Source organism: Larus michahellis, chromosome 1 (genome assembly GCF_964199755.1).
Source record: "Larus michahellis chromosome 1, bLarMic1.1, whole genome shotgun sequence".
NCBI classification, from domain to species: domain Eukaryota; kingdom Metazoa; phylum Chordata; class Aves; order Charadriiformes; family Laridae; genus Larus; species Larus michahellis.
Genome location: NC_133896.1, coordinates 142,842,141 through 142,867,333, shown reverse-complemented (window position 1 = coordinate 142,867,333; position 25,193 = coordinate 142,842,141). Strand labels below are relative to the sequence as shown.

The following is a 25,193-nucleotide window of genomic DNA, read 5'->3' as shown; positions in this document are numbered from 1 at the left end:
ACTAAAATACTCGCTTGGTTACAGTATCCTTAGAAGATTCAGTAGGCATGACAGTATGGAGTGTTACCCCATCTACCTTCCTGCACGTATTTTCCAAATAAAAATTCTTTTTCCAAATAAAATTAGTAAAGAGGACAATGAGGGAGACTGTTCGAATTTGGAAAAATTACTTCCTTTCAATTAACGCCGATACTGATGTTCATTTTAAAGCCATATGGAGATTTTACGTCTTTATAACACTAGTGTAATTTCTTTTTGTATGAACTAGAAAAAACAAATAGTCTGTGTTGTGTGAGTGGGAGTGCAGCCAGTCAGTCAAGGGAAGGGATTGTTCCCCTCTATATGGCTAAGAGCTAAATGTTGGAGGTAGAAACACAAAGCAGTGAAATACCCTGAATTTGTGTATTTATTTTTCTGTTGTTACGTTGTGCTATCCTATATAATCTTTGTCCTTACAGGATTTAACATTGACATTCTTTTAGGATTATTCCAGACAAAACATTAAGTATTTATAGCCATAGTTAATATATTTATAATTAGTTTATAATAGGATCTGCCATAATAAAAGTTTGAAATAGTTTCCATTATAATTCTTTGTTTTCACATATTCTAAAATTTACAAAATACTCATTTTCGGGGGTGAAATTTTCCATGTTGTGAGTCTGAAGAGTATTTTTTCCTCCTTAACACACAGTGTAATCCTTTCAACTATTTTGGAATTATAGGCAAATGGGAAAAATACTTTTTCCCTTTGTACAATAATAATAATAATAATAAAAATAAAGAAAATCCTCAGCTACACTTTTAACAATACTACAGGGAAAACAAGTTAAGGTTGAAATATGTGGTAAGATCTACTGCCTTTGCTTGCTCTGAGGGAAAAATTAAAAATAAAGTCATAAATGATGGAAAAATAACATCAAACTGTTCCCAGTAACATCTGCTAAGCTTATTAGCAGAAACTAATAAAAACCCACCCCCTTAATGACGTCGCTGCACATTCCCTTTGCCTGAGGCCATCCAAACATGAACTAGCTGGGCTGCTGCGGCGCCCGGCTGGTCTCCAGACCTTCACAGATCCTTAGCATGACTCTTGCTCACTGGGAAGCCATGCTGCTCCAACTTGTGAGGGAACAGGGATGTGCCTGTCCTCTTCCCGTGCGTGGTGAGCAACGCTGGTGCTTCTCCTGTCCACTGCTGGCTGCATGGGGCCAGTCTGCACAGCTTAAAAAATGTAGTTTTTTAGCCCAGAGCAGATTCCTGTTGTTTTGTATCATCATTATACATAGACCTTTGCTAAGTCCAAGGGTTGGTTTTGTCACACAAGTTATAGGTGTTGTCATGAGACAGCAGTACCAGAATGGATTTCACATTTTATCTTTCTCTAACTGCAGCTGTGTCATGCCGTCCTAAAAAATAACATGAAGTCCAAATGCACATGTAATTGAAACGCAGGTTTTACTGAATATCTGGGCCTTGTGGGAGAGGAGTAACACAGAAATCTACAGGTATGTGGACAAACAGGTCCTTCTGCATGGCATGGGTGCTGTGTTTGTGTTGCTGCCCCTTGCCTGGAGAGCATTTCCTGCGCCCCACAGCTCTGGGACAAAGGAACAAAGTATTAGATTACGGGTTTGAAAAGACCTCAAACTCCTTCATGCTTCCTGCCGGTCACCTCGCTGGTCTCACAGTATTTGTGCGACATGCCTGCCATGCCTGTCCATAACGTGTTGGGTAGTGGAGTTACCTACCACTGTAGCTGGCACAAATACCGTTGCAACCGGTAAGGTGATAGTAGTGTGGTTTTTAAAATGAGGGTTCACCCTCAGGGTGGTATAGGAAGTAGTTTATGTAAGGAACATGGTAAAAGCCACGCGTGGATGTTTTGTCCTTATCTCTCTCTTCAAAAGTAAGGCATACAAGCAAGTCGCAACCTGATTCTGCAGTCTAATTAAAGCACTCAGATGTGTTGGGAAAAGTCAGGATTTTGGCCCCTACTACCAAAGCTGCACCGTTTTAAACAGCAAAGTTGCAGGAAATAATAAAAAAATCCTTGTTCAGATATTCCATCTTTCAGGCAAGGCCTTCAGGCTGTTTCTCACCTGTCCTTCCAGGCCCATTGCTCTTGTGTTCCTTGCTATGTCATTTGAAATGGACATCATGCCTGCTAATCCTGCTGCCCATGCAGTGGGTGGCTCAGGGCCTTACGGAGGATTCTGGAAGCTTCTTTTCTGTCCCAGCCGCATAGTTTCACCTCAAAGGCAAATGTTTTATCTACTGGACCTTGGCCTGTCTCATCGCAGTTGGGTGTCTGCCTATGTCCATTTTTACGGGCAAGCTTGGGACTCAGATACCTCGCGTTGATGTTTTAGTGGATCTTTACTGCTAGGTGTCAGAGAAATTGTCCACAGGTGAAAAAGAAACTGTGCTTTATTCTAAATATTTGGGGGAATGTTAATTCTAAAAGTTCAGCTGTGTTACTTTACTCATGTCTGTGGTCGCAGGAAGAAAATGAAACAGGTACAACCAGTTCTGGTAGGAATTCATCCCATGATGTTCCTTTCACCTCACTACTCTGTGAATGTGAAACACGGATGAAAAATGTAAATGCTAATGTTTGTTTCTTTTGATTTTGTTGAGGTTTTAGTAAAAATCCAGGTAAATTAAGCAAAAAGTGAAATTTGAGGCAGCGTTAATATGCTGTTCCTCTTGCCAAAAATCAAGAAAAGCAAATATCGATAGAGTAATTGTGCCATCTTTTTAAAGTTGCAATCTTTCTTAGCTTTTTTTAGCATGTAGCACTACTTGTAAGATTTAAAACACATTTCTTGTTGCATTACGTACATGGAAATGCACGCACGCACAGAGAAGTAACTGCACAATCAGACAATCATGTATTTTGGCCTAATTGGTTTGAAATGAGTGGACACATGCTATTGTCCCCCAGTTTGTCCTAATTGCCATTTTGTGCTCATGTAAGGAAGAAAATTCTGGTTCTGTTTAATGGCAGCATTCCCAGTTGACTTCAGTTGTTCCAAGAGTGATGAGGTATCTTGATTCTCAAACTAAATCAAATTGTGTGTTTTGATTTCTCAAGCTTCTGTAATTCCTTCCTTTTTTATTTTAAAACAATTGATTTCATTTTCATTTGTAAGCTTGATAACTACCGTCAACCATTACTCTCCCATCAATCGTATTTTTGGCTTCCTGGGGCTTTCCATACAATATATTAGTGTAAACATTATTTTTGTTTATTTAAAAAAAAAGAAAAAAATTAATTGAAGTTGCCTCTCCTTAGAACTAAGCTATAAAAGAGGTATAACACAATTGCACTAATTAAGAAGAGCGATTGGTTTTGTTTGCTTTTTTTTTTTCCCTTAGCAAAGTGCCAAAAAGGAAAGATCAATACAGGAAAACCTATTTCACTCTTCAGCAAGGGAAGTTGGAAAAGATCCACTTGAACTCTTAGAACTGAAATGCTGGGGGCTGATGTAATTAAGTAAACCAGCTGAGAACTGAAAAATAACCTGATCAAACTAAGAGATTATAAAAATGAAAGAGCTGATGCACAGTTCTACATCTTTTGATAGAAGAAGTAGAATATGCTGGGAATGTAGTGATGAAACGCTTGTCTTTTATTGACAATTAGTTATTTTGCGCTGGAAATTGTAGATTAATTGAAAAATGTTTGAATAGCCCTTAGAAATTGCTGGAGTATCTTTTGTTGCCCTTTTTTTTAGATAAATAGATGTGGGTTTGTTTCCAAATGGCTTTTCAGTTTGAAATGTAATTTATAATTTAAAGAAAAGTAGTATTCATGCAGAAATAGAACTTTCTGCAATGATGTCCACCAAAGTGTTTAGTTGGCCAAGTTATTTTTATTAATATTTTTATATTAGGTTTGTTTTATTTTTTTAAAATGTTTTGATATTTTACTGGATGATGTATTATTTTGTTAACATTTTTTCCAGGAAGGACAACCATTTTGATAATTTATTGCAGATTTTTAAAAGGATAAATACAGTAGCCACAGTTATGCTTTAAAAAAAGAGAGATTCATCTGTCCAAAAGCATGTTTTTAGAGGTACTGCTTAGTAAACTGACCTTCTTCCTGAACAAAGTTTTTATTTTATTTAAATAAAAACTCCATTTTTGTCAGATTTACCCACAGAGCATTTGATTCATCCAAGAGTGACCTCTTCAAGACAGAATTGCAGATCCATTGATCACTGCCACATGTCTATAGTTGTCATTCCTTCTGCTTCCTCTTTCTTCAGTTGGCACCAGATTTTGAATGCTGATAAGGCTGAGTTCAGTGATTATTTGTATGAGATACCCTAACTTGTCAGGATCCAAGCTAGACCTTTTTTATATCTGTGCCATTTTTCCTGAAGAGCTCGGATACAGATGCAGTTGTTACTTCTTTTCGTCAAACTGTGGCCTTACAGGCAGCAGTGAGAATGGGGGTGAGCTGAGGCTCCCTGGCTTTGTTTTGGTTTAATGTGGCCTTTTAAAAATCAGCAGAAGGTCAGTGTAAATAAATAGACTTAAAACCAAAACCAAAAGAAGAGACCGCCTTAACATTTGGTAGTGCAAGTTTTCTGACAAGCCTGTTGCTTTTTCTCTTTGAGGTCCCTGTCCTTATTGAGCTGCTATAAATGTTGGTGACAGAGCTTTAAGTGAGACAGCACATACTGTACAGCACAATAACCATTCTCCAAGGAGATTGCTCTCTTCTGCTGAATCTCAGCTTCCATTTTACCAAAACAACAAATTTGTTACCGTGTTTGTGAAGAAAACCTCAAAATATTAACAGTGTAAGTGACGCAAAGACATCTGTGAGCATCTGTAAAGAGGCTAGGACAGTAACTCTGAGAGGTTTCAATTGTCTCGGTTTTGTCATTAAATAGTTCGGTTGACATATGCTGATCATTTAGAGAATGAGGGTAGTTAACTATTTGCCTGCTAAGAAAAGCCAGGGAGATACGGTACAGCTCTTACTGTGAGCATATCTTGATTTGCTTTCTTAAGTGTATGATCTCTAGAAGGAGCAACTGTTCGTATTTTAGGTTTGGTTGTTTTAGAGCAAGGTGTCAAGTTCAAGCCTTAGAAGGAGGACTCTAGAAGTCATGCGTGCACAAGCTGCATTTTGAACAAGAATAGCTGTTATTTTGTGTGACTGGCAAAGGTGGAGTTTGGAAACAGCCATCCTGCATATTCCGTACCTTGTAATCAGGAGGAATGCAATGGTCTCATTCCTTTGTCAGGATGCTTGTAAAGAAGAGATGTTTTACTCTTTAGCTTCGTGAAATGGCAGGAGAGACTGCAAGGGGAGAGGGGTCCGAGCGTGCTCTTTTCCTCTACAAAAGTTCAGTTTTGGCATTTTGGGAAAGAAGCATACTGGAATTCCTCCTCAAGAAGAGGCAGCTGCGCTAAAAGCCAAGACTGAGGAATGCAATGGTGTGGGCCAAGCAGAGCTCGTTAGCCTTTGGGGAAGAGCTGCTGGCTGCTCACTCTGTTCTGGCTCTATGGTAAGACACAGCCTAGAAATACAGAAATGTAGGGCTCATTGAAAGCTTCTGATGAAAGTGTTTTTCAACAGAAAATACTGAGATTAACTAAGTGACTCGTTTTGTGAGAAGTAGCTTCTAGCTTTGGGAAATGTTGTTTTTCATTAAACTACAGAGCATATGCAAAACAGTAACACATTGATGTAGCTATGCTGTCACGGTGCCTTCCTCAAGTCTATTTTAGTTCTTATGTTTGCATTCTCTTTGTGTTGGGGACACTGTAGTGGGTCCTGAGAGACGCAGCTTGGTGCATGGAGCCATCTTGGAGGAGAAAATGGGAGCATAAGTACGTGACCTCAAGTTGAGTGCGGCAGGGCATCAATTTGGTAACATTAAATATTTGAACTTTATGGAATGTCTTCATTTTTGTGAAACCTCTCATTTATTCCTTTTTTTTTCCCCAAAACAAATACACAATTTCTCTTCACCCCTCATCATTTTAATGACAATCTTGTTGTCATTAAAACTTTGGTTGCGAGAAGACATTTTTGCCTAGCCTTGTCAAATAAGTAGGTAAATGGTGCAGCCCCTCCAGGAGATAAATTAAAATTTGTGGGTTTGGGGTTATTTTTGAGGGGGAGGGTGTTTATTTAACAATAATGACCCTCAAAAAGTCCTCCCAAGATGCTGACAACTGCTCAGCACTCAGGTAGAGCAGACTGGAGCTTCCAGCTTTCTTCAGGGGGTAAGATGAGGGCCAGCCTAGCCAGCTGATGAATTTCTGTCAGCAGGGCTGGATGCAGAAATGGGAAGTGCCCGGCTTCCTATTTAAGTTTCAGGTTTAGTTTAGGTGTTTTCCCTAAATGTCTGGCCTGTTTCCGCCTTCCTGAGGGGAAGATTGGACTGGTAACTCACAGTCCCTGTGGATGGCAATGCTGCTTCAAGTAGCAAATGTAAATTCCTTTCCTGAAATAGCCTCAGCCGTCCCCTGCCATGGGGTTAGCCTGGAGGTCAGGACACAGCCCTGGAGGACCCCGTGAGCATGATTTAGAAGAGAGGCAGAGGAGCTGTGCCTTTAGATGCTATTTCAAAGTTGGAAAATGTACTTTCCCTTGATTCTTCAGCCAGATCTGCCTTATTTATGGCAACAGTGCTAAAATAAGCCGGAATAAGAGCGAAGAACAATCCTTGAGTAAGGGGATGGCATGTAAATAAACTGTTCTTGGTCGACCTGACTAGCGCTGTGCTGAACCATAGCTAGACAGGAGGCTGCCTTCTCCAGAGTTACTTGCATGGCCCATTAGCCAGATTCCCAGTGCGTCAGGAAGGTTTAATTTGAGAACATCTTCTGGTATGTCGGTGCACAGAGCCAAATCAGGTCTGGTGGTGTACTCCAGGAAATAAGCTGTCCTGGTTGCCCAGAGCACACGGGAGGTACTGCAGGGTTAGCTTTGCTGGAGGCAAGCTCAACTCCAGCTGAACAACTTAGTTCAGCAAAAGCTAAGCAGCCCTACAAGCACAACAGTAGCGTATCTGAGCTAATAACCCAGCTTTTTACCTCTGTATGGGAAGCATTTCTGCTAGCCTATCCCAGCAGAACTGAGAGCCAAGTGTTTATTTAAAATGAGTGTTAAATTTAATTTTGCGTGATCTTGACAACCCATCCACCTGGGGAGGGTTGAATGTTTAGGTTCCAACGTACTTTGGGAAGGCTTAGTGCGCTCTGCTCATATGTTTGGATGTTCTCAAATATCTGCAGGTTCACAACCCAAATTCTTAAGGGAAGATTGAAGTAAATAGAACTTTCTGTTATGTGTAATTGGGTACAGGAAAAAGTGTTGCAAGTAAAGAAAGCTCAAGCACATGTTTGAATGCTTTTAGTAAATCCTCTTGACATTGTGAAGAATTAAGATGCTGTTGCTGGTTTAAATGTGAAATGTCTCCAAAGGCACATCAGTATTGTTTATAAGCTATAATTTATTTCTTTAAAAAAACTATTAATCTAGGTAATACCCATCTCCAGTAACAAAAGGAGACCATCAGTTAGCAGAAATAAATCTATCACAATGCTAACTAAAGGTTTCTGTGATTTTCTACAAGGTATGCATTTCTGCATTAAAATAAATTTTATTGAGGGGGAGGCTAGTTGTTTGTCCTTTATGAATCAGACTTGGAGATACACAAAAGATAAGTACGTTCCTCTCCTCCCCAGCATGTCTTCTGTAATCTTTTTATTTGAGGTGTTTATCTGTGGAGAAGAAGGAAATCAAGAAGAGCGTTAATGAAATTGAGTATGGTCTTTCATAGCTCAGCCAAATTTCTAATGAATAGATTTCTCTGGGTCAAAGCCAAGATCTGTGTATAGTTTAGACGGGTGAAAGCTTTACCGTTGTGTATCTGATTGCTGCACTGGCATCTGTGGGAGGGAAGAAACCTTAAATGTATGAGTGGGGATCATCTGGTTATTTATGTCATGGTAACAATGTGTATAAAGATATGATCCGACACATATGTCAAAGTAATTCCTGTTGACTGACTTCAGGGAAAATGCATTGTAAATCCAGCCACTCGGTGTGCTTGGGATTCTGATACAAAGGTAGCTGCTGGGGAGGTTTTTCTGGGGCTGTCAGACTATTTATTTTGCAGTCAGGCTGATTTTCTCTGGTTTTAATTCATTTAAGAAAAGTCTTCTTTAGAAAAACAAACAAAAAACAACACTCCTCCTTTCCCTTCCCTTCCCTTTCCCAAAGCAACCCTCTGTATGTGGGAAATATCATGTTATTGTCTTAAATGAGCAGGATGCATCCAGAAACAGCATTTGTAGTTTCTTGATTTTTTTTTTTTATTTAATAAAGTTCATTTTACCACAAAGTACGTCATTGCTGAAACTGAATTTTTGTAAGAGGTTTCAGCTTTACCAACTTTCCTACCACCAAATACTGAAACTGCTATTTTTAAAATGCTTTTAGAAATGTTATGTCGGGTGTTTTTTTTAAACCCACAGCTATCAAAGTTTCTTGATTTATTGTTATCATGGCGATAGCAGCAATACGGGTTTATTTTAAGTACTCAGACAGGGATGAAAATGGCCTTAACTGTTGCCGTGAATGTCTGTCTTGTTCTTCATTGTATGGTGATGATTGTGCAAAAAGGGGCACAGGAATTTATTAATTATTCAGAAACAAGTCTGTTTATCTGGAAGAAGGACATATAAAGTTATACTGAAAGTAGTGCTTTCACTGCCTGCAGTTGCCAATCCTGGTAACTAAAGCCCTTAACGGTTACCAGCACTTCCAGTCTCCTGATCCAGTGGCAGAGAAATTTGAGCCCATTTTACAGATGAGGGGTTGAGGACAAACGAGACCAAACGACTTCCCAGGGTGATACGTGGCATGTGTGACAGAACTGGATGTTGGATACAGCTGGTGTTGTCCTCATCCAGAATCTTATCAGAAAGTGATCATCCTTTCCAAAGTGGATGAAATTTTTCCCACCGAGACTGCACGATTTTCAATATTATGTTTCTTCTTGTTCTCTGTGAAGTGAAAAACTGTAGTAATAAAGACTGGAATACTTGAGGAAGATGTCTCCCAGATTAGCAAGCCATGGTTTCTTATGGAAAACCTGCATCCGAGCCATTGATGAAATATAGCAGCCCAGGAGAATAAAAGGCTTACCAGGATTTGAAAGACCTCCATTTACATAAATATGCAGAGACATCTGTTACGGTCATGAGTGACCTGCTGGTTTAAATCATCAGCAGGGGAAACTTGTAGTTGATCAGCATTGCCTGCAGTAGCAGGTGCTACTTTAGGCAACAGGAATTACTGAAGAGGTTTTCGATGAACAAAGACCTTTCCGCTTGCCAAGAAGAGACATACGGGAAATTGAAACAAACAGCACACGCCTACGGTCTTTCATTTGTAATACGCGACAAGAGCATAGTGTGTGCTTCTGCATCCAAATCGTTACATGATTAGTTGTAGGTATGGTGTGGCTGACAAAGTTTATGTCTGAGAAGTACTTACAGCTTTTCAAACCAAACTACTTAAGGCAGATTCCCAAACAGAAATGAATCATCAGGATTTAATGGAAAATGTTCAAAACAAATTTATCATTTAAAAACCAATGTTTGTATTATCAGACTATATGCCCAAAATAGTAATGTAAAACTGTCATCCTAAAGGTTATGATTGCTTACGTGAATAATTGAAGTTTAATTCTTGCTCACCATTCATCCGCAGAGACATTATAACATTGTAACTTTATATAATGCCAAGATATTTGTATTCCTTGTTGGCACAAGGTATATGGTGTTCTCTCTTTTTTTTTTTCCCTCTCTCTCCCTCCCCCCCAGTAATAAAATTTGTAATCTCATCTTAAATTTTGACTTGTTTATATTTTATGGGAAATTTATTTAAGTTCTCTGAGTAACATGTTTTGTATGAAAAGAATCTGTCTTTTCAGTGTATGAACTACTGGACAGAAAACAAGATTACAAATTTGGGGCTGCAAAAAGGTTATGATTTGGTGTGTTATACGTGACCATAATTGACAGAAGTTCTGAAAAGAAAATGCTCACACAGTAAAAAGGAGTGTCTGAAGGACCTGTAGTAAAGCCACAGAAGTAAAAGAGTTGACATTTGCAAAGGCTTCCAAGTTTTTAAAATGCTCCCTCTGACTCTCTCATATATGTTAAATACCACATTTGAATTATAATAAAAGGTACAGTACCGCTTGAATACTTGATTTACAACATGTAATGAGTGCCTAACATTGGGATGTAACAGCTCTAATAACTATATGAGACCTTTAAACATCTTAACAATTCCCACCTCTATTTTGATAATAAATTTCATACTAAATCAAGATAAAACAAAACCTGTTCTTTTCTTTCCCTTTGAACAGAGCGTGGATCACACTTCTCGTAAACCTCATCATATTGAGGTTGGGCTAAGATGAGCATAACCAGTGACGAAGTGAATTTCTTGGTGTATCGCTATCTCCAGGAATCGGGTAAGTTTCCTGTCTTTCCTCACAACTTCAGCTTACAGATGCAATGGGAAAATTGGCTTTTTGTATGGTGTTGCTTTAGGAATGTTGCGCTGAGTGTTTCAGTCTGATGAACTCAGACCAATATTTCTTGCACAAACCTGTGTTTCTTTGAAATCTTGGTCTTGAGCATAATAAAAGTGCAAACATATGCAGGTACAAATTAAACATTGCAGTTAAGCAAAACAAGGAAATAAATAACATTATGTTAACAAATGATTTTGTAGAGTTATATCATCTCAGCCAAAGTCATTTTTGGCAGCACAGGCACAAAGCACATGGGTTTCGTATCTTTTTTCTTAGCTACTTGAAATAGTTCTGTCAGACACTTATTAAGTAAAGAGGGATTGTCTAAATAGTTTTTATATTGGCTGTAAATGGAAATTTGCATGCAAGCCTCTGATGTTTTAGAATTTCATTAGGGTAATTACGTATATAAACTGAGCTGCACAAACCTCAGTGTGGTTCTGCCTTAGTATTACTTCCACCTCTATGTTTTCATATTGGAAAATAATGTCTTTACAGGACTTTTCCTTTTAGAAGGAAAGCTTCATCTTTCCTTAAAAAAAAAAAAATCGAAATTGAAACCTAAATTTAGGGTCTGTTTTATTTTTGTAGTCTTGATTCCAGTCTTCGATTTTAAGTAGTAGAAGTTCTCTTCACTAATGGAAAATGTTCTGTTAGTGCAGAAATGATGGGGAAGGTGAGAAACATTGACAAAGGATTTATATCCAGGATCCCAGTTTACTTGGTACTGGCCCTATGTTCTGGGTTGGTAAAAGTAGAATTGACTAAAAATATTTGTTGTTTCCTATGCTGAAACAACAACAACAACAATTCTGTGAAAAATACATGTTTTCCTGTCAGAAGTCTTGAGAGCAATTTTAGAATAAGCGCTCCAGACTTGAGAGATGTCTTGGACAGGGAACCAAAATCCCAGCAGGTAGAAGATAGTGGGTTAGCCTGCTTCTGTTGGTTATTATGATTAGCATTCATTAGATATGTTATTTTGATTTGTTTCTTCTATTTCCAAGACTATTTCAATCCCAAGAACCCAAACCTATGCAAGGAATCTCCACTGAAATTGAGAAGATTTATAATACTTTTTCAGGGTTTGGTCTTTTGAAGCAGCATTTTGAGAGTCCAGCTGTGGCCTATGTTAGTAGCTGTTTTCTCAGAATGTATTCTTCTCTCTAATAACGGGGTGTCCTGGTTCCGGTGGGGATAGGGTTAACTTTTCCTGGTATTCCATGCCATGTGAGCCACGCCCACCCTGAGCTGCCGGGGGAGGGGGCAGGAAGTCGCTGCTTAAAAGCGGGCTGGGGCGTCCCAGGTCCGGCCGGTCGGGGAGCGGCGGTTCCGTAATCGCGTTTGTATATTCCCCTATCCGTGTTGTTGTTGTTGTTGTTGTTGTTTGCATGTTCCCTTTGCTGTTCTGTTAAACTGCCTTTGTCCCAACCCAAGAGTCTTGCCTTTTCTTACGATCCTTCCTGTATTAGGAAGGCACGTGCGAGCGGCACGTGGTTCTTTGTTGCCATCTGAGGCTAAACCACGACACGGGGCTTATAAAAAAACAGTCTAGTTCTGGCATGCAATTATGTAAAAGAAAGATAGGAACTAACAAAACTAAAATTACGTCCAGACAAAGTTTATTTTTAAAAATAAGCTATTGGGTACTACACTGGAAAGGGCTTTTGAACATTAGAGCCGTGCACAGATGGAGATAATTGAAGCTGAAAGATCTTGAATTTGTTTTACATTGATATATTTGTATTGTAGGAGATCCTACATAACAGCGTATTAATACAGTAACTTTTCCTGATGTGGAAAAATAGAGCCAGCCTTTTTTATTCCTCCTGATAGATCTGTAGGTGGGTTAGTGTTGTGTAATGATTCAGAAGAAGGCTTTACAAAGTCAATCAAGAATGGTGGTGCCAGCCAAATGTCAGGAAAAAGTTCTTCTAGGTAACTCCTCTCCCACAAGCAAGCAATCACTTTTTCCGTTTTAAGGAGAACTTCACATACAAATTTTCATATTAATTGCAAGTTGTACTGCTCTTCTCTTCTTATGTAAAGGGCCAAATGTTTTTCTTACTTAATCCACACATACTAAAGGCATTCACAAAAACATTGTATTTCCACTGGTTCTGTGGGATTTTTCCCATATAAGAGAGTAGGACTTGAGGTTAAATATTTGAAGAAGAAATATTCAAATATGCTTCAAACTGAGCATATTGAAATCTAGATGCTAGGTATTGACTTAGTAGCTATACCCGACAGTTTGCTAGTAATAGCATTCAGCAAATAAGAGCTATAAGCAATGATGTATCCACTGATCTATTTTAAAAGCTTCTTATATTCAGTTTGAATCTTCTTTCATACTGTCATTGTTTTTTCCAAAGAAATTTTTGTATCTGTATTGACAGATAAAGTAGGGTATTAAGACAGAAATTGTTATACAGCATCTTGCCTTTCCACCTGCTAGTATAAATGTCATAAGATGTGATGGCAGATGAACGATGTTTAATCAATAGCTTCAGAAATAATACATGCCAAATTTAGAGGGCTAGTGTTTAAATACAGTTTGAGGTCAAACCCCTACAGTTTAAGGAGTTTGCCGAAAACAAGGTTATTACATTGATTGTTTATTAACATTAGCTGGACACAAAGCTTCTAAAAATTAGATCAAACACAGCCATCAAGGATACTTACATGACTGTACAAAAGTTCAGACTTTTTTTCAGGTATCTGTCATTTAATCTTACCCTGTAAAACTTGCAGGCTTTCCCCTAAAATCTAGGCAAATGGTGGGAGAAAGAGAGAAACGACAAAAGGAAATACATATGGTAGAACAACTATGTAAAAAGCAAACTGTCCGTATAATATTTCAAGTATTTTGCACCTGCAAGGCACAGAAGCACTTGAGATTGTTGGAAACATTATAGCAAAGATACTGATGGATGCTTTACACTTCATTATGAAAACGCTGGCAGGTCATTCTAGTAGAAGTTCAGCTTTTCTAAAATTGAAGTTAGAAGTGAAATCCAATAATTATATTTCCTCCTTAATTCTATGTCAGACTAGAAAACTTGCATAGGACAGATGAACTGTCTAAACCATTATTGTTGCTTTTTAACAAATCTTGGCATACTAAGGGGAGTTCCAGTGAACTGGAAAAAGCAAATGTTGTGCCAGAATTTTTAAAGGTTAAACAAGATGATCCAGGTAACTATAGGTCAAGCAAAGTCATTGGAAGTTTGAAATTAGATACCTCCAACAAAAAACGAAGAGATGACAGCATGCCTGATGCCAGCCAGCAAGTTTTTATGGATAATAGATCTTGTCAAACAAACTTGATACTGCTTTTTCCAAGATCACAAATGAAGTTGACAAAGGTAACTGTGCTGACAATAATACACTTAGACTACTTTGTGACATTTACTTAGCCTTGTTGACGCTGCGGTTAAAAACAAAACAAAAGAGCAGTGTGTAAAATCAGGCTAATCGAGGGCTACTAAATGGATTAAAAATGGGATAATGGAAACATCTTGAAAAGTGATTTGAGTTGGGGAATATTCATCTCACAGGTTGCTTCTAGTGGGAACTCACAGGAATCTGTTCTTGGCATGATACTGCTCAATAGCTTTATCAGTTACCTGGAAGGAAATAAAAAATTATTCTTGAGTACATTTGCAGATGGAATGAAATGGTAAGTTGCGGCACTCGCTGAGTTACACTGACTGATCACGTGATTTAGCAGAAAAAAATACAACCAGCGAGACTGCTTTGAGTTGCCTGCTAGTGGAGAAGCATGCTGGAGAAGATGCCTGGTCCAGGGGCAGTACACTTAAATCCCCCCAGCACAAGACAGAACTTGGAGAAGTTAATTGCTTAGCTGTGTTATAATAAGTAAGTAAATAATTGCGTCTTCACATAGGCGATTGTCTCAGGGCTTATCTATGCCCAGAAAAACAAAGCAGTCAGGCGTAATTTCCATTTAGCCTCCATGGGTTGATGACGTAGGAATTCCACCACTAAGGTGGCTAGGTGGTGTCACTTCCACTGTAGGACCATGAATGTCCCCCATCTTGAGGAATAAAGTAATGTGTTTAATTTCAGTTTAATATTGTTAACTTCCTATCCAAAAGTGAAGTCCTGCAATGTTCAGTTTGCACCTTTTTGAATATGAGCTTTTTGGTGCACAGTTTAAAGTGGCCCAGTTCGTAAAAGTGCTGAGGACTTCCAAGCATTGTTTATCTCAAACCTTTCAAAGTCAGGTTATATTTATTTGTAGGTGTCTCCGTTTAAAGACTACCTTTAAGTTAAAATGCTGGCCTCAATTACTAAAATCAGGCTTAGGCTATGTCTAAGCTATGAGTCTAGTACTGGTGTGGAGATAAAAGCATACCAAATACTCCTGTGGTGGACGTAATTGTACTAAAAAAGCAGATGCATTGACGTAAGTGAGACGAGCTATACCAAAGAAGTCACGGTTCTGGCATCCAAATTAGATTTGTTCAGGTTTGCACCTCTTCAAACTCCTGAGAAGCATACTTTTGCTAGCAGCAATCTTCACTGCTGACACAGTCCTTCTATTGGTTTTCTTCAGAGTGAAGAACTGTTTCTACAAAACCACACAGAATTCAGTATATTGAGTTTTCCCGTTCTGCTTTGTCTCCCTAAAAGAGAAACAGATAATTATTTGTCTTTTGTAATGATGATGGTCAGAGCAGTACAATGCAATGGGAGTAATAAGGATTCCAAGGAAAATTTGAAAAGGGGTGAGGGGAGTATGGCAAAACCAAGGGAAATCAAGTGTCTCACATACCTGTTAATCTAAAATGTGCTGCCATCTGTTCTGAGTGACAAATCCTATCATAGGTCCAAATACTACACTAAATTACCTTCCCTACCCAGCCCAACATGTCAATTCAGTTATTAAAGCTTTTTCAGATTTGGTATTTTTGATGCATTGATCGACTTAATTGTGTTCCTTTTCTAGCACTTACACGCACATTGCAATATAGAATCCTTATTTGAAAATCAGCTCCCCAGCTGTCTGCGGCTTATACTGCACTCTAGTAGGGCATTTATTGTAGTGGATGTCTGGCAATGACTTGTTAGAGTTAAGGTTGTGTAACAGTTTCCATTTTCGCTCATACTTTTACTGTTCAGTTTGAATTTTTCCATGTTTTATGACATACACTTGATAAACTATTCCTCAGTGTACAATCTGTACCATGTCCAAGACAATAAAAACACTAACTGAATGCTTTTGCTAAAAAGATGTCAATGAAATGTTTAGCTGGGACTTGGGACAATTTACCAATTTACCTTTATACTCTAGAATTGTGATTTGTTTTCTTCCCAACCATACAAATTAAGGCAGCTAATAACGTAGTTGTTTTGCATTTGCAGATTCGGGATAAGAGCAGTGCATTGGTCTGTTTGGTTTATAGTTGACAAATTTTCCTTTTTTTTCCTAAAAGATAAGATTTTCTCGCAGGTTTTAAGCATAGGCTCAAGGGCACATATAGCATGAGGCGTTTCTGTGAATCATAGCACAAAATCCTTTGTAGAGTTAGGCATGTGCAAACATGGGCCTTTCCTGTTAACTGCATCCAGGGCATCTTACTCTCATTCTGCCTTTGGAAATTGTGAGAGAATGCAAAGTATGGATATTCTGAAGCTTCTAGGATTTCATCATTTTGATGTTGTCCAACTAGGTACTAGTAGTTGGAGTAGTACTAGTTTACAATTTTTCCAATGCTATTTGCAATTTTTTTGAAAAGGAAGCAACAAATTTTGAAGGAAAATATCTTCTTTATGACTCGTTCTCTTTTTTGACTAAGAAATTTTATGCAAAATGTAAATATTGCAATTTGCTTGGGTAAATTCTCAGGCAATGGAGAATGACTGAAGATCAATATTCTGTTCTTTTGAATTTGTACCTTATGCAACAGTCGTTACTTACATAAGCCTATTTAATTTTTCTCTGAAGTCCATTTTTTTTCTGCATGTGAGGTACGTTTAGAGTATTTTGAACAACCGCGTATTGGCACAGAGTTCCTGAGTCACAGATGAGAAAAGCGCATGTTGAAAATAATTCAGATTAAGCATAGCATAAAATATTAGCATATATAGGTCAGCTAGATTTGCTTCAAAGCTAACTGCTTTCTTTGCGTAGGAAGGCTGCTGCTAGGTAGAAGGGGAATGTACAGTGCATGAGTTTTGCTTAAATTACTAAAATCTAAACCCTGAGGAATAATTCATTGGAAGAATGAAGCACTTGGTCAATAAAAGCACTTTTCCAGCATGACAGTAAAAACAACAGTGTGCACTGATAGTAGAGTCAGTGGATTAGGATTTTAGGAAAGTTCAGGCTGGATGATATCTCAGGAGATGACAGAACCCAAAGAATAGTTCAGATTGGCAGGGACCTTTGGAAATCATCTAGCCCAATGCCCCTGCTCACAGCAGAGTCAACTGCAGCAGGTTGCTCGGGGCTGTGTCCAGTTGGGTTTTGAATATCTCCAAGGATGGAGAGCCCACGACCTCCCTGGACAGCCTGTTCCAATACTTGGTCACCCTCACATTAAAGAAGTGTTTCATTTTTTTTCAATGGAATTAATGTATATTTCAGTTTGTGCCCATTCCCTCTGGTCCTGTCACTGGGCACCACTGAGAAGAGCCTGGCTCCATCCTCTTTGCACCCCCCTCAGGTGCTTACACACATGGATAAGGTCCCCCATGAGCCTTCTCCTTCTTCAAGCTGAGCAGTCCCAGCTCTCTCAGCCTCTCCATGTGTGACAGATGCTCCAGTCCAGTGATCATCTTCGTGGTGTTTTCACTGAACTCACTCCAGTATGTCCCTATCTCTCTTGTACTGGGAAGCCCAGAACTTCACACAGTACTCATGTTGTCTCACATGGTCTGAGTAGAGGGCAAGGATCCCCTCTATTGTTCTGCCGGCAAGGCTTTTTGTAGCACAGCTCAGGATGCTGTCGCCTTTCCTTGCTGCAAGGGCACATTGCTGGCTTACGTTACACTAGTCCAGCCTCCCGCTGAAAACTGAGGAGCCCCAAAGATCTTTTAAAGAACCTATACATAAAGGTGCTGTTGAACATGATAGTCACTGGAATGCTCTTGAAGCTGTGTACATAGCTGTGCTCTAATAGTAAGGATGGAGACCTTTTGTTAGCTGAGGGAAAAATACATCCTTGAAATGACATCCTGCCAGGCAAAGATAAAACACACATTTTAGTGTTGTTTCAGTAACAATCTATGGCTGCATTCTTTGTGTCTACAGACGTGTTATCACTGGCTCTTGGGCCGCATGTAGTCTGCCTGCGGTGTAGAGTGACTGTAGTTCATAGACAAAACTCAGCTGCACTGATATAAAGATGCTTTTGTACTTGCTTAGCAACTATTTGCACAGGTACTTTTGTGCTAGTGGATGCTGAACAGGTATTTCTGAGTAAATAAAACAATACACTTTTTAAGGAAATATGTAAAAACTGGGTGTTTAAACTTGGCTTTAACATTTTTGTGCCTCAATATTCCTGTTTGAGAGTGAGGTTAATACTATGTACAGTACCTCACAGCATATGGTGAAAGGTTTTGGTCCTAAAATGTATTCAAATCCTCTGAGGAAAGACTATTACAGGTGTGCTGAGATGCTGTTTAGCTTTTTTTTCCTAGTATTTCAAAGTACTATTTGTGATTTTATAGGTTAATATGTATAGGTGAATATATATATCTAAATGCAGTATGAACAAGATGCTAACTATAGTATTCAGGAACTGGTGTTAAGACTAAAGGCAGGGTTTCTTTCACCTTTTCAGCTGTAGAGTGGCGAGGCTTTGGAGCAAGACAAACTCCACTTTTAATTCTCATGGTTTAGCACAGATCTGATTTGTGAGCATACAGCCCTGTTTATATGATGTGTTATCCTCTTTAGGGGCAGCCTACTCAATTGAAATAAAATGGCTTAAGCTTATGATCCAAATCTCCGATATACTGGAAGTTGGATATAGAACCAACATTTGTGACCTTTCATGAGTTATTTGAGATAAATAAAAGCCACGGTGTTGTTTCAGGAGTGGAATATAGTGTGTTAGTGATTCCTGGATAAGAGTGCTTGAGAAATTTGTCAAAAATGGATTTGGTTTAAAGAAGAGTGTTTCCTAAAAGTCATCCCAGAATGAACATTCCTATCTAATGAGAAACCATCTGTAACTATATCTATTGCATATAACGAAACATAATATATATATAACTCCCCCCAACATAATACGTATGTAGTAAAAATAGAGTGTACTATCGAAAGGGTTTATGAGAGGTTTTAATAAGCTACTGCTCTTTTTTTTTTTTTAATCTCTCCCTACCTTCTGTATTTCTTTTAAAGTAGGGAGGAAGTGGCTGAATAGTTCCAGAAGCAGTGAAACTGACTCTTTATTTGAAATTATACTTCATAGTTGAAAGATGGATGACTGCTGAAAAGACAAATCCATTTGTCAAATAAGAACTGTATTATTGTCCACAGTTTCTCTCTCTGCTAGTAATCATTTAGTCTCTTTGCAAATACTATGTACATTTTAGGAAAATCAGGGTTAGTATTAGAAGACAACAAGCTTTATCGGGCTGCAGTTCCAAAACCATTTTTTTTAAACTTATCAAAGCTGTAGATCTTGGGAAGAATGAAGCTGATAGGTTAAAGGTAAATACTTTTCCCAGCTTCCTTTAAAGATAAGCAAATTGGTTTCTAAGCCAACAGCACCTCTGTATTGTGTGAAACAATGTGTGAGTCAAAACCACACTGTGCACTTTTTTTTTTTTTTTTTTTTTTAGAGCAGTGAATACCTACTAGCAGTATTTGATGGTTGTCTTCCAAAAATCCAAATTCTACAATGGAGAGAAAAAATATCTTTACAGCTACAGGAGCTGCTGGTTTTGTCATACTTTGTTCTGGTCATATTTGCAAAAGAATGTAATAAGCTGTATGAGGGACACTTTTATATGTGTTTATATTCACAAACTTAGAGTTTTGTGACCAGATATCTTCTTTATATACATATGTATAAACAATAGTTTTGAATATTTTGTGGTGCAGTTCAAGAAGTCCTTTTGAAAACTTCTTTTTCTGTGTGTTCTACCCCTGTTGCATAACAACAGCAATATAAATGCCATGTAAGAAAAGCATTACTTGGTGCAGAATTTTCTAAGTTCCTGCGAAAGAAAAAAAAATAGATTGAGTATCTTGTTCTTTTGCCATTTACAAAACCCTCCTTACTTGGTATTTCCTTCTGGGTCTCTTCACAGTTTTCTGAACTTGGCTATTCTAATTTTTCTTTGGCCTGAAAGTTGCCGTACAGTGTTGGATCTCAGACTGAGCAAACACAGTGATTTTTAAGCTACACAAACATAAACAATTACACCTTTGCAGATGTATTCCATGGCACGGATTTTGGTTCTGATCACTTCATGTCCTGTTTTTCAAAGCTTGTGTAAATGCAGTATTATAGGGGTATTAAGAAAATAGGGCATTGAGTGGAAGGCAGATAGCTGTAGGTCAAGATGGCTTTGCTAGTAAAGCCAGTGAAGTGCTACACATTTGTCAATTTACTGCTTTTCCTTATGATTCTCCAGGCCAGTGAAAAAAGCTGTATCTTGCAGCTTTGCAAGTTTTGCTAATAACCTGCACGCTGGGGACTTTCTGCCTTGCACAGCTGTGGCAGTTACAAATCGCCCCTCTTCACACCTAACTGGCCTAGCTGTATTAGGACTCCATTTGTAGTCACCATCGGCAGACACCATCCTGGTGTTGAAGTTCCTGAATGCTCACAGAGTATCAGCTGTGGTGTCCTATTTGCCACCGCTTATAGGTGTGTATTAGAACTGATAGAAGAATATAGCTTACGGGAAAAAAACGCAAAGTATGTATGACTCTGAAAGTCTCTCCTATAAATGTGATCCTTAAAACGAGCCGCATCTCTTTGGATGTTTAGTTCCACAGACAGGACTAAAAGAGAACAGCATCCCATTAATTTAGAAGAAAAAGATATTTTTTGTCTTGTGGCCTTTGTAAATTATTTCAAATCTTGCCCGTATTTGCATTAAATTGCTAGATCAGTGTTGACGTTTATTCGCAATTGTCAGTCTAATTTACACAGAGTGAGTGAAAAAGGGGATTATTTCAGACCTGGTTTTCAAAAGATTTTTTGTTAAGTTCCTCTTTCCATTGCTCGTGTTCTGTTTTCTGTCTGTATCATATTTCTCTTTTTGTTAATTTGCAGCCCTCAAAAAGGCTTAAACAGTGAGTGCCAAGTACTGCTCATCAAAAGATCATTTCCAAGTTGTATTAATCTTTTCCAACATATTTTCCTGCATGAAAAAGAAAAAAAGCCTGCCAAAAAATTCTTTGGCACATAATAAAATAATTTGGGGTAGCAGACATTTACTCTGAATTCTTGGCAGAGGGTGAACAGGTCAGATATCCAAGAAAAAGGGTGTAACGTTTAATATTAGTGAATAATCGCTTCTACAAAACTTCAGGTAACCAGGCACACTGTAATTTTGTCAACTGACACAAGCTGCAGCTAGGGATCCTTTATATTTCTGAGGGACTGTGAAAGAGCTTGTAACACAGGACACATTTCCCAGGGTTCTGGAAATAATTTTAATCGTTCAGCAATCCTAATCTTGAAACAAATGTACAAGCCCTGTTGTTCAGCTGATTTTTCTAAAAATATATTTCAACTGCAGTTCTCTATTTTAAATTGCTAATGTGTGTCCTTGTTAAGCCCTTTATGTAATTGCGAAGGTAAGTCTTCAAAAATAAGCAGACACTGCCAAAACCAGAGAGGCACTCTAGGATGTATTACTGAGAAAGAAAAAGCTCAGCTAGAAGAAGAATCTCAGTCTGCTGTGAATAATAAACAAGATGTGGTGTAGGATTTTTGCCCACCTATTTTTTTAACTGTTTGTAGAATCTTATCAGTGTCTTGAGGCACTAGATTCTTCTTAACTGCAACTGAACGTATTTCGGAGAAACCGGTGTCCTCTTTGTGAAACCTCTGCATACGTACGCTAGGGTTTTATGTCCATATTTTTGTGGATACATAATTACATTTAGACAGAAATGTAAGGAGAAGCAAGGATAGGGATCCATGTTACATTTTCAATTCTCACTCGGTGCATCGTATACAAGGGGAAATACTAGACTGTAAAATGGCAGCTGCGGTCAAGTACAGTGAAGAACATCATTGTATTCTCTTGGGCAATGGGCAAGAAATTATGTCATTTACCTCAGGAACTAGATTAGCATGTTAGGCCCAGGATTAAGAAGATACAGGTGGTCTAAGTTACAGTGTTTACTTCTGGTTTTGCAGACAGAAATTGCATTCAAATTAGTGATATATGTCCCTTGCTTCTCTACGCTGGTTAATCTAGACCTTCAGAAATCTTAACTTAGTGTTAAATGTGCTGTTTGTACATCATTAGTATTTGGAGGAAATGATTTTGTTAATGGTCATAATTCACTGTTCTTTACTGGAATTTCTTTAAACTGCAGTGAGGGGGCTCTAATTTATTTCAGATCACCACATTGCACCACTCTTCCCTTCTTGCTTTCCTGCTTAGATGGCACTCCCAAGACCGAGACATCAAACTTGGGAGGATGTTTTTCCACTGGTTGCATCTGGTTTCTTTGGCAAGCAGCTGTGTGGGCAGCTTTGGAGTTACTTGCGTTTGGTAACTCGGTAAAGTTGCCGATGGGACTGTGTGGGGACATCTTTTCCTCCTGCGCGTGATTTTCTTTGACTCATTACATCGTGGAATGTTTCTACTTGGTGTGTCTAAATCTCTCAGGATTTTTGCCCATATACTCATTTATGGTCATAAAGATGGCTTTCCTTTACCCCCTCACAACCGTCTTTTTTTCCCTGCAGCCTGTACAGCTGTAGTCAGCTCTTACGTGCCTTCCATTCTTGCGCGAATTTTACATCGGTCAAAGTCTCAGCAGTAGTGCCAGGTACAAGACTACCTTAAGAAAACAGGCACTCATGCAGCCAGAAAACTCGAGATTGCCAGTGGATCCCATTAGAGCAGTTGCAGGTTGGTTCTACTGAGCCAGAAGTTTTAATCATTTCTAAAACCTTGCTCATTTTTGTATCCTGTACCTGCCAAATACTTTCAAAGAGAACAGCATGTTACTTCAGAGATGAGGATTGGAAGAGCTGGTATTGTGCATTTCCAAAAAGAAAGACAATACAATGTCGGAGAAATCAATGAAATAAGAAATGTTGATTATTTCCACCTGGAGTGGTTAAATTGTTACAGAAAAAAAGAAGGGGTTGTCACATGGTTTATGACTCCTCGTTATTTTTATTTTTTTTCTCTCTACTGAAGTAATAACACTACTAATTTAGTGATTTCCAGAAATCAAACCTAAGATCCCTGGATTTGGAAACCTCAATCTTGACTGCTTGAGTTAAAGAAATAGGAAAATTTATTAAAGGAAATGACACAGACCTCCATCTTACTATTTTCCAGGACAGAGGGCCACACTGAGCATTAGTTATACAAAGATTTGTAGGAATGGGTTGTTACTTGTACTCAGCATTGAGATAGAGGCTCTTCATCATCAAGATGCCAGAGATGCGTGTGAAAGGCAATTCGATGTTCATAATTCTTTATTCTCTGTTTCATTCTACAGTAACAAATGTTTCAGTGAAGAATCACGTAGTATGAATAATTAAACTGAATAATTTGCAAATAACTTTGAGACATCTGGTTTTTTAAAAACTATTTGAACAGTATGCTAGTTAAATTTACCAGAGAAAGCTAAGCCCAGTTAGTTCACAAACAGAAAATTTGCAGTGTTCAATAGATCACTTAACCGTTGCTAATCAGGGCATCCCTGAGGTAACTCCTGCGAAGACTGAAATGCTTCAAAAGTCCTTGGTTCCACAGACCCCTCTTTGTCATTCCCTCCACCTGTACAAACGCAGCAGTAGGTGCTGTAGCTGTTACAATTTAAGAGTGCAGTTTAAACAAGACTGCTTTTTACGGTGCTAAAGGGATCGGAAAATGAAAGGAGCACTTAGTGAATGTCAGTTAGCTGGAGCTGTGATTGCCAGATGAGCTAGCACGGGGAATACTCGGCAGCACCCCGGTTGTGTGCCTAAAAGGAAGAATCCTTCACTCCAAGAAGAGGTGAGACACATCTCTGGAGAGCATAAGGCATTCCCCGGGCTGTGTGGCTGCCCGGTGCCCTTTCCTACGCCTACGTTTGAAAGGCGTATTAAAAACAATTGAAACTACGTAGCCTGCGGATCAAACAAGCACACAAAGAGCAGCACTAAGTGCGTTAAATCAAACTTAGTCATTTTAAGATCGATGACACATCTTGTTTTATGGGGAGGCCATTTTTAACTGAAAAAGGAGCAGCCAAGGGAAAAGAAATCTCGATCATCTCCATTTTTGCAGTTACAGCAAAATCTATCAGTGAAATTTTGCAAAACACAGCCCTACATATGCATTTTTTGGCACTGCCTAGGGCAAGAATTCCCAAATGGCTGTGTATGTACCACTGAGAGTATATACAGACACCTCGGTGTGGGAAAAGTTACAGCACAGAACCGGGACATGTTATCACTGTCAATACAAAAAAGTGCAGGAATCTCTCGATGAGGAATTTCACTCCATTTTCAAGTCAAAAACACTTGTATAACAATCTTTTTTTTTTGGGGGGGTGTCATTTAAGTCATTTTTTTCTGCATTTGTTACATACTCCGTGCTTTTATACTCTGTAAAATCTTTCAAGACCAACTATTTCACAGTGGATAGGTCACCTCTCTTTAAGGTGATCATACCAAGTTCTGCACTGTTCATTTGGATGCTTTTTTTTTCATGTATGACAATGTATTTATAGATTGTACATAGTTTGACGGTTTATGTTTTCCCATCTTTTTTGAGGTAGAAAAAACCTGAAAGCCATTCTCTCAAGCCTGCCAAAAGGCGCCATTTAGGGCACTGGTCACGTTACGGCACAAGTGACTGACTATCCGGTTCACTGGTATGAAACCGGTTCAGTGCGTGGCTGTGGTCTTTCCCCTCCTGCCCTTTGTGTTCATGTCTTTAACCTTAAAAGCTCATAGTCTCATTGCATGTGTCCTCGAAGGGTTTATTGCATTAAGATTTCATTTATTGGTGCTATTTGAATAGAAGCTATTGTTTTATAGAGTGATTAGCACAGTTACCAAAATGACAGAATTTATGAAAAATAATGCATATGGACACAGATTTGCAACTTTCATTCATTTCTCTGCTACTACAGCATTTTGAGTTTGGGTCTACTGTAATTTCATGTCATCCCTACCACATCCTTTCTTCAGCTCCTCACTTGCAGAGCACCTTCTGCCTCTGCTCTCGCTCCCCAGCTGCCTTGGCAGCCTCCACCAAGTCACTGGAGGAGGGGACGGGGCGCTCGTGTCTTGGCTTTGCGTTCCCCAGTGCAGTTTCATGAACTGCAGAAGGAGGGCCAAGTTAACATTTGTAACACAAGCTAGCATTTAAAAAAATTTGCCTTTGTTTAACAGAAATCACCTTTTTGTAAGACTGAACTGTAGA

General features: G+C 38.7%; 1 protein-coding gene across 7 annotated transcripts in view; it reads left to right on the top strand.

Moving 5' to 3' along the window:
* Positions 1-25,193, top strand: part of TBL1X (transducin beta like 1 X-linked) — a 202,474-nt gene that overhangs the window by 135,970 nt on the left and 41,311 nt on the right. For all 7 annotated transcript variants that reach the window (XM_074606827.1, XM_074606818.1, XM_074606867.1 and 4 more), the window contains one exon: positions 10,419-10,526. In XM_074606827.1, coding sequence (XP_074462928.1) covers positions 10,469-10,526 — 58 coding nt within the window. In that variant the 5' untranslated portion in view covers positions 10,419-10,468. The remainder of the gene's footprint in view (positions 1-10,418; positions 10,527-25,193) is intronic.